At 35.5% G+C, this 9,421-nt stretch overlaps 1 protein-coding gene across 1 annotated transcript; it reads right to left on the bottom strand.

Moving 5' to 3' along the window:
• Positions 1 to 3,884: 3,884 nt before the first annotated feature.
• LOC113711858 (probable amino acid permease 7) lies at positions 3,885 to 7,662 on the bottom strand. Its single transcript, XM_027235087.2, has 7 exons — positions 7,196 to 7,662; positions 6,700 to 6,936; positions 6,019 to 6,112; positions 5,374 to 5,591; positions 5,143 to 5,276; positions 4,828 to 5,055; positions 3,885 to 4,516 (listed from the first exon to the last, which is right to left on the bottom strand). Exons 1-7 carry the CDS (start codon positions 7,413 to 7,415, stop codon positions 4,118 to 4,120), a joined length of 1,530 nt encoding a protein of 509 aa, XP_027090888.1. The 5' UTR covers positions 7,416 to 7,662; the 3' UTR covers positions 3,885 to 4,117.
• Positions 7,663 to 9,421: the final 1,759 nt, after the last annotated feature.

Raw genomic sequence — 9,421 nt, 5'->3', positions numbered from 1 at the left:
TTAGGGGAGGTGATTGTAATCGTCAGAAATCTCAGTGGAAGTTTCAAAAATTATCCCTAAAAAAATCTGATTTCTAAATTAACAGAACTGGTTAGAAATTATTCAGTTATGTTAAAGATGATTGCTAAGGATCATAAATGGTTTTGGCAATGATGACGATGGCGGCATCACAAGCAGAAATGCATTAGAGGTTCCCATTTTATAGTTAAACCAGTGGTAAATGGATTGGGGGATTGAAGAAATGGGATTCTCGCCATTTTAACACAGTTTCAAATCTAAAATTATGCCATATTTAAACACAGCGGAACCTTAACTGCTATATCTGACTTTCGAGAAGTAGATACTAACTTCGGTGACGATGAATTTGTCTGTATCAGTGCTCTCAGATCCTGAAAACATGGACGTTATTTATTTCCTCTACTTGCATTGAATCAACTTATGATCTGTACTAGCTCAGATAGTACGAAAGAGAAAAGAGTTCAGTGGGAGTATCAGAACCAATTATATGAACGGAAATTTCAAATTAATTTGCAATCTGTAGTTATATATTGTTCCCTTTTTAGCGTACTATTTGGAGTATTCAGACTTCACATGGCGTAATTAAAACATTAGTGCTTGACTGCATCAAGAACGCAATAAAAGCTCCACGCAAATTGCTGACCAAAATTATAGATCGACATATCCTCCTAGGATCATGGAGATTACAATCAGACATTTGATATCGTCCACATCCAGCTAAGAAGGCGAAGAAGGGGAGCAAAAGAGAGAGGGCAAGAACTGCATTGAGTAGAATAGTAGAAAGCGGCATTATGAACTAACAACAGGGGGGAATACAAAAGAATGGAATCATTATTATTAAATCTCCCCTTCATTGATGCGCACGCCCTCAAAATCATATGCACCCAAATTAAGGGGCAAATCCTATTATCTTATTTTATTAATCAGTGCCATCAAATTCAATTACTCTGCCCAAGTTTTGATTATTCATCTTAGTCTCAAATATTTTTTAGCAAGTTTTAGAAGATTAAGTGAATAGCTTACGTTATCACAAGGGATAAATTCAGAAACCTCCCTTGAGATCTGTGATAATTTCACGTAGCTTCTTCGTAAGTCTAAAAATTACATTGACCTCTTCCGGCATATTGAATTGCCTAAAACAACTTTCACTTTGTCTCTATTTTATTTACATGGAAGAACTTTAATTTTAATAGAAAAAAAAACTCCTCAAAACCATTTCTAATTTTGTTTACTCTCTCACTTTCATTCTTCTTCCTCTTCCTTTTTCACTTCCTACAGCATGCAAGCTCTCCCTTAAAATAAATTAGCAATGCAGATGCAATCATGCAAGTTTGTGTTTTCTCCCTCTAATGCATGCGTAGGTGTATTATGCGCTGGTATTCCCACTTGACGCATAACTAGGATTCGACTAATACATTAATTTTATGCATGTACTCCCTCCGTCCCGTTTTGTTAGTCTTGATTTTTTTTTCACACAGATTAAGAAAGTGTAATTAATTTGATTGGAAACATAAATTTAGATTAATAATTTCCTAAAATACCTTTATGCTAATCACGAAGAGTGCCAATTAATATCAGTTACAGCTAATGGGTTAGTATTGGAAAAATTCAATGTATTCAATGTAGTGGGTTAGTATTTAATAACAATGTATTAATAACAAGATATTTAATAAGGGTATTTTAGACAATTTGAAAGATTACTACATTTCTTAATGGGAAAGTGGACTATAATTTGGGACGGACGAAAAAGGAAAACAAGACTAACAAAGTGTGGGACGGAGGGAGTATCATCCACTATGAGGCTAGGTCTATTTAAATATCCTCAACTTGCTTGGTATTTCAACCTACGTTGCAGAATTGATCTTGCACGTAGCTTGAGGCAAGGATATGGGTAGAGGCAAGTGTTCCGGCTTCTGGGAATGGTCTCCTTGTGGAAGAGTGCTGGTGGGCAACATGGGAATGCGGTCGCATTAATTATTGCCAAGGGTTCTCTGCTTCAAATAAGCAGAGGCAGCAGAGCTCTTATTTTGAAAGGGCGAGCTTCATCAAGATATATAAACTTTGGAGTTAACATAAACTTTCAAATAAAATTTCAGAAATTTTAACATATAAGCGACATCTTTTAAACTTGGGTAAATTTCACTTTATCCCCCTGTAGTTTAATATTTTTTTACATAACCCTCTTATGGTTTCAAAAGCTATACATAACCCCCTCATGGTTTAAATTAAAGTATCAAAGTAACGGGAATGATCATTCTTAACGGAGTCACCTAAAATATCAAAAATACCCTTATGTAAAGTTGAAAATTATTTATTAACCAAGGGGGTTATGTGTATATTTTGAAAACTATAAGGGAGTTATATGATAAAGTATTAAACTATAACGGATTTATATAAAAATTATACGGGGTTAATGTGTCATGTATTTATAAGGGTAATTTCGACATTTTTAGAAGTTCCATTACAAATGACTATTTCCGTTACTTTGACACTTTAATCCAAACTATGAGGAGGTTATGTATAGTTTTTGAAATCATAGGGGGTTATGTTAAAAAAAAAGTTAAATCACAGGGGGATAAAATGTAGTTTGCCCTTTAAACTTTCAAGTTAAAGGGAGACAAACTACCACCCGGCTTAGTTCCTGTTCCTTCCTCAAATACGAGTCTTTCTTTTATTCCTGGTAAGCCCACGAAATTTGTAAGTATGCCTAGCCTAAGAATATGAAAATTTGACACTACACTTTGATAATGCTGAGAATTTTTTTTTTTTTTTTTTTGACATTAAAACCTGAGTTAATACATGAAGTAATTGAAAGAATGGCAATTTACTTCGATTAGGCGTCAATGGAACAATGTAAATAGATTATTGCTATCGGTGTGATATCAGATTATGTCCCTGCAAAACCTGGCAAATATTTGTTAGTAAAGCAAAAGGCCATGGCCAAAACCACATCCGTTGCTGAAACAGGATTTTCATTGACGCCACTTTGAGATGATCCATCAAAGGGTTATGGGACATGGTTCCTGGAAAAGTAAAGGTTGAACAACAAAATGCACTAGCCGGGATTTTTTTACCTTTCTTTTTGGTGGGTGCTAAAAGCTGTTAAACACTTCTAAGCTCTAACATGATGAACTTTGAGAAGGAAAGAGAAAAAGGGGGGGGGGGGGAGGGGACTTATACTCGTAATATTTCAGTTTGGTGACTGTCAGTCACCCTTTGTGGACAGCAGAGAGTTTATAATCTACTATTTTACATAAAATCATTAAAAAAAAAATTTTGACATTATTATCTTTTTGTTAAATTGTCTTGTTTCAGGCTTCCATCATATTCTGATATTATGCCATGTAAAGAAATCCATTTCTTGCCTAAATCTTTTATTTGCCTTGGCATTATCGTCTAATTGGCACCACCTTTCTTCTTCATGCCTAGCAAAAATTCATCATATTCGTTGAGTATGACCATAGAGCCACAACCACACCTCTTATGTAAATAACATCTTCTAATATTTTTGTTAATACTTTCATCTTGATTAGGTTCTTTCATGTGAAACAACGTAGTCATGAATATCTTTTTACATCTCCTTTGTACGTTGGATCCAAATTTGACAATTGGCTCTTCAAAGTATTCCAATAACCACGAATAAAGTATATATTCTATAGTCTATTTTTGTTTCAGAATGCAGAGTTTCTCCAGAAAAATTTTTAAAAAAAATTGAAAGGATAATTCCTTATGTGGAATATGGAACTTTTTTAGGTGTATTTAAGGTTAGATAAAGGATATCATAGATTCAACATCTGCAGTTGTATTTAAGATTCGATAAAGGATACATAGAAACTTTACTTCAGAGAACCATCAATGTAGAAACCACAACAAAAAAAAAAAAAAAAAAAAAAAAAAAAAAAAAAAAAACTTAGAAATCTTTGATTGCAGTGTGTGTGCTCATAACATATTTTAACCTTTCTATCCGTTATAATGTGGCAAGATGCGGGTGTGTTAGTGAATGGGTGCATTTGTAAAGTACAGGAATCTGAGTGATTAACGAATTTGTTCATATAACGAAATCTGAGTAATTCATCACCGCTTTGGTGCAAAATTTTTGTCAGCTTAATTTAGCCCTTATCAGTCCTTCGACTGACCCAATCAAGGCCACTACCGAAATAACCATGCAAACGAGGCTAAAAACTTCAAGAAGAACCCATTTTCTTGTCCAAGCGCCAATCTTTTTCTGCACAATATACATTTCCACGGGGAAGTATATGCCAAGAGACCAAAAGTTCAAGGCTCCCAGGACCCCCAATACTTGATTGAAGTACGGGAATAGCATTGCATTTCCAGTTGCAGTGACCACAAATGCGGTTCTGAACACAAACCTAAACATATTCAACTCAAATTTTGGAAACATTGGGAGCTTCAAATCTAAATTCTTCCTCAGTGCGCTGTTTGGGTACTCAGCAGCAAACCACTTTTCTACGAGTGCAAAGATTACTTGGCATGCCAGCTGCATGGGGGAAATATACAAGGATGGTGAGAATCAGGGATCCGAGAGGCTTCTCCCGTTGAACTTTTTCCAGTTATGTAATTCTTACCATCAGCGTAAAATGATACAACTTTGGTATAAACGTGAATTTTGTCAACTCATACGACTAATTCACAATTATACCAAACTTGCATGAAATTATGCAAAAAGGATTCAACAAGTAGACCAAGCCGGACAAAATCAACTGGAAAGGCCCTTGTTAGACCCTTCTAAGACCACAGTGAAACAAGAACCTTGAGTGTTTTTATTTGAGTCTAAAAAGCGTAAGCTACCTGATATCCCCCAACAAGGTGCAGAATAATGCAAGCATTGGCAAAATCGACAAGCCAATATGGCTCGTAGAAGCCAAATCCAGTCAAGAGGTTTCCAGGGGTTTTGTCTCCAAAGGCTGCATATCCAAAGCATCCGCAACAAAGGTAAAAGATAGTGGTGGTCGCGATTGAAATGCTAGAGGCCTTTTTCATGCTCTGGGTTTCAGATGGAGGTGACTTCAATGTGTCCTGAATGCAAACTAATCTTTAATTCCTCCAGGCATCAAAATTCATACAGAAAAAACTTTGGCATCCAGAGATGTTTGGATTTTCAACCTGTATCTCCAGAAGAATAACTGAATAGGGATAAGCAAAAGCTATGTCCGCAATCCCTTGAAAGACTAACCACAACTTTTCTGCTCCACTATCTGCTGGAACTCCAGAAATGCTGCCCATGACCATCCCATTTCCTGCAGAACTTTTGGTAAGAGTACGTACAACATGTAATGGTCATAACTCAAATAAGAAACCGAAATCTGTCAGCAAAAAGAAACTTAGTCTTATTACCAATGGTTTTTGCAAGGCCAAGTGCAAATCCAATGAGAGCATAGGTGAAGGACATAACAGCAGCAACAATAGACAACCACGCCATGTTATGGAAATCTGGTATCTGAGACACTAAAATCTGAACCGCACCAAAGATTAGCATAAGCATATTAGCATTGACATGCCTGCAACTACTATTGTGCCCTTCTATGTGATAACAGTTTGATTTCTTTATTGCACTGCAGAAATTGTCAAAACAGAACCAAAACATCGAGAAAGATTACATTAGTCTTGGATTGACCAACATCTATAAAGAGTCTTCAGCCAAGAATTATGAGTGAATAAGGAAAACCACACATGATAATTTTGCACTGTTTGACTCAGTTTCCTGGTAGCTATTTGACAAATATATTAATGCTAGAACATGCCATTTGTGCCAATTTTTCTGAAAAATAAAACTTTGCTATGCAAAGACTTCTCCAGGATCGCTCAAATTCAACTTTTTCATCATCTAATGTAATGAATCAGAAGCCAAGATTAATAAGAAAAATCTAAAACTTCAAAAATAGTGGCTCTAGCAGTTAAGAGCAATTTTAAGCAAAGGCATTGAATCGCAGTACAATGTCATGCATCTAAGGCAAGGAGTTGGAAAGCTTACAAGAGTACCTAGCACTTTCCACTACTGTGATGGTATATGCAACAGCAGTGCCATATAAGCTCTCCAGAACAAAAATTGCACATATCCTGTGCCTCTTCTCTCCTGAAACAAATTTCCAAGAGGCAAAGTTATAACAAATATCTCCTCTGACTTTATTAACTTTAACGACTGTTTTTTTCAAAAATATGATAAGACCAAGCTATTAGATGATTACTTTTTCAACGAGAACATTGAACGGATAATAGGTATTAAAACGTCTTTGTACAGCTTAATAGTTGCAGATTCCCTTAATTCAATTATTACAGCGCTCTTTACAGACAGTAGCCATGATTCCTGCAGAATCTTCAGCACTGAAACTGTTTGTACAGCTTCATAATTTCTACAGCACCTTAATTCAATTATTACATCTCTCTTAGCAGATGGTAACAAAAACAAAGGTCACTGTAGAATCTTCAGCACTGAAAGAGACCAGAACAAGGGATCCGAATAAATCATCCCACAAATTCCTACTTCCTATAATCCCATGAGAGTTTTTTCCTCAATGTACAAAAAAGATTACGTGAAATAGTATTTAATGGCTACCAACAAGAATACCGACAGGAAGAAATAAATCAAGAAAATGACCCCTTTCTTATTCTATTCATTCCTGAAAAATCAACAACAGAATGCTAAACTTAATGACTACTAACCCAAGAAGAATTTGACGGCTCCTGTGAGGGAACCGTGTCTGATTGGACCGCATTCGGGATCAGGGGTCATGTAGCACTCACAAAGCAGGAGAGTGGAAATGAGGGTGATGAGGGCAAAGAATATCATGGACAATGGACCTGCAATCCACCCAAGCTGGGCGGTGCTCCATGCAAGTGACAGTACACCTGCCCCTATTACTCCTGTTATTATATGTGCTGTTGCAGTCCATATTGTCCCTGCAATAAAATTCATGCCAAAACCACAAAAATAAAATCAGAAACAATCAGCTAAGTTCACATTAAAATCCCCGAAAAACAATGGGATAAACAAAGACAGATAGAAACCAATCAACCAATGAGGACTAAGGGAAGTAATAAGGAGGAAGTTTGAAGGGGGATGGCATTAATTAGAAGCAGAACAAAGACTTTTAAGCATCAGGCCATATGTTCGATTCTTGAGAACCCAACAAATTAGGTAGGAATTAGGCAGTGTTACCTGTTCTTTTGAAGAGCTCCTGACCAGGCTCTGTAGAGTGTTCAACCTCGAAAGGCTTTGAGTTGGTCAAGAGAAATGCAGTGTCTCCATAGTCGTCTGCATCATCAGTATTAATACCAATGGCTTCTGATTTCTTCAGGGGAATGTCATCTTTCAAGTCTCTTTCCTCCGGCGGCAAGTCTCCCTCAGATTTCAATCCAGGGATCTCCAGATACCGCATTTTGTAAGTACTTGTTGACTTAACTAACAAAAACCCTTTTGATTGTTTTCATTTTGAATCCTTTTCTGTATCTGTTTCTGGCATCTTTCATTCAAACTCAGCTGAAATCTATGACCCTGACCATAGCAAGTTTCTCCGCATGAGTATTTACACCAACCTATTCTAAGATCTCTACTTTGCAGTCCTACTATTAAGAAGAGTAAATAGGGTATAATGCCTTTTCCCAGAAAGTCTTTTACAATCTATTGAGACATATGCTGCTTTCAGTTGAGATCTACTTTAACCAATCAACTACGAGTTTGACATTGGACAGTACAGTAGCAACAACAAGGAGAGATTTTAATATTACAAGTTGAGTCAAAAAACCGGTATAACTCATTAACTATCCGTTTACATGTGCTTTTTGGTTGGCGGAAGTTTTGAAGTCTAAGCAACAGTAGCCATAAAACACCTTGAAAAATAAGTCGTTGGAGAACAGCAGAATCAGATATGTGAGAAACCTTACAAAGGTTGCCAAACGAGTGAAAAATAGCATTTTAGCTACAAACATTCCTCCAAAGTTCAATAAAATGACGATAATCTTAGAACCTCGGCCAAAAAATTCATCTTTGTCAATTGAAAGTTGAAAAACTACCAAAATGTACATGCAACAAAAATTACCTTGTTACTAAGAGTTTTGCTGCTAATTTGATTCTCCAGAAGTTATTTTTTCAAGGAAACGGTTTTTTTTTTTTTTTTGGGCCAGTGTCCGATCTCAATATCATTTGATTAATCTTGAAATTGGAGAATTGAGGAATTGTTCAACAGCTAAAATGTTGGTCTGAATGGTGATTACTTGACCTGATCAAGATCAAAGTGGACCGCATATGCCCAATAAAAAAAAGAAGATAATTTTGGCTGTCATATTGTGTGCTTATACCTCGTCAAGCGAACCTGTAGGTATTTAGCCAAGAAAGAAACAATACTTTAGTTAGTGGTGTAAAATAATGACTCTCTTTTTCATTCATCAATTTTTTATTTAATAGACGTAGAACAATAAACTAATCACAAATATCTCTTAACAAATCCCAATCAAAAAAAAAAAAAAAGTTAACAACTCATCTAATCTTCTGTTAAAAAATCTCCTAAATAATTAAATACTAAAATTGTGGAACAGGGCCTAATTTATTCAACAATTATTTTATTTATCCTAGTGCTAAAAAATTTGCAGATAAGTTGCATAATCCAACGCTCCTTCTTGCTACTTTTGCTATAAATTCCCAATTGTCCTCTTAAATTCTCAAATCTTATCTTGGAGAAGATTTTTGAGAGAATGTCTACAAACAGATGATTAGCCTTCGTCTTCTTGTGCAAATTGATGATTAGCCTTGCACCAAAATACTACTACTTCTTTTGGTTTCTTGCACCAAACTGCAAAGTAAAAGATGGCTTCTTTGATACATTCAAATAATTTTTTTATAGGTTCAAAGTTGAATACCCTTATACGATATTTAAACCTAAACAGAAAATATGAAACACACGAAAAATGGTTGTTATGGGATATATAAAACAACCTTCAAATTTTCTGCATGATTTTTTATAAACTTAGACATCACCATTACTCTTTGTCATCACCTTCACAACTGTAGATCCAAAAATAGCAACATTTTACTCTTAATGACTATAGGAATCAATTTGACACCTTTTGACTTATCGGAGATAGATCCCCTCTTGAATTCTTTCAAGTTCTAAATTCTTGGTTTTATCATACTCTATTTTAGAATTGTCAAAGTCTGGCCAATTCAAAGTGAAATTTATTCCTTTTATGTTAATTGAGAATAATTCATTCTCAACTAAATTATAAATAACACAATCCAGCCATTATTCTTGTGACAGCGGCACCAAAAAAAATGATATGTAAATGTTGATCTTGGATTGCAGTCTAACTATAACCTTGTGATCTCTAATTTGTTTATCTATCGGATCTTCAAATAGTGCTAGAACAAAATCTGTCTCCGCCACATTCC

This window comes from Coffea arabica, chromosome 10e (genome assembly GCF_036785885.1).
Source record: "Coffea arabica cultivar ET-39 chromosome 10e, Coffea Arabica ET-39 HiFi, whole genome shotgun sequence".
Lineage (NCBI taxonomy): Eukaryota > Viridiplantae > Streptophyta > Magnoliopsida > Gentianales > Rubiaceae > Coffea > Coffea arabica.
This window is presented reverse-complemented; position numbering and strand designations above follow the sequence as displayed.

Coding starts and splice junctions, on each gene's coding strand:
- LOC113711858 (XM_027235087.2), bottom strand. CDS start 7,415: ATGCGGTATCTGGAGATCCCTGGATTGAAATCTGAGGGAGACTTGCCG. Junction 6,937..7,195: donor GGAGCTCTTCAAAAGAACAG/GTAACACTGCCT, acceptor ATTTTATTGCAG/GGACAATATGGACTGCAACA. Junction 5,056..5,142: donor TTATTCTTCTGGAGATACAG/GTTGAAAATCCA, acceptor GTTTGCATTCAG/GACACATTGAAGTCACCTCC.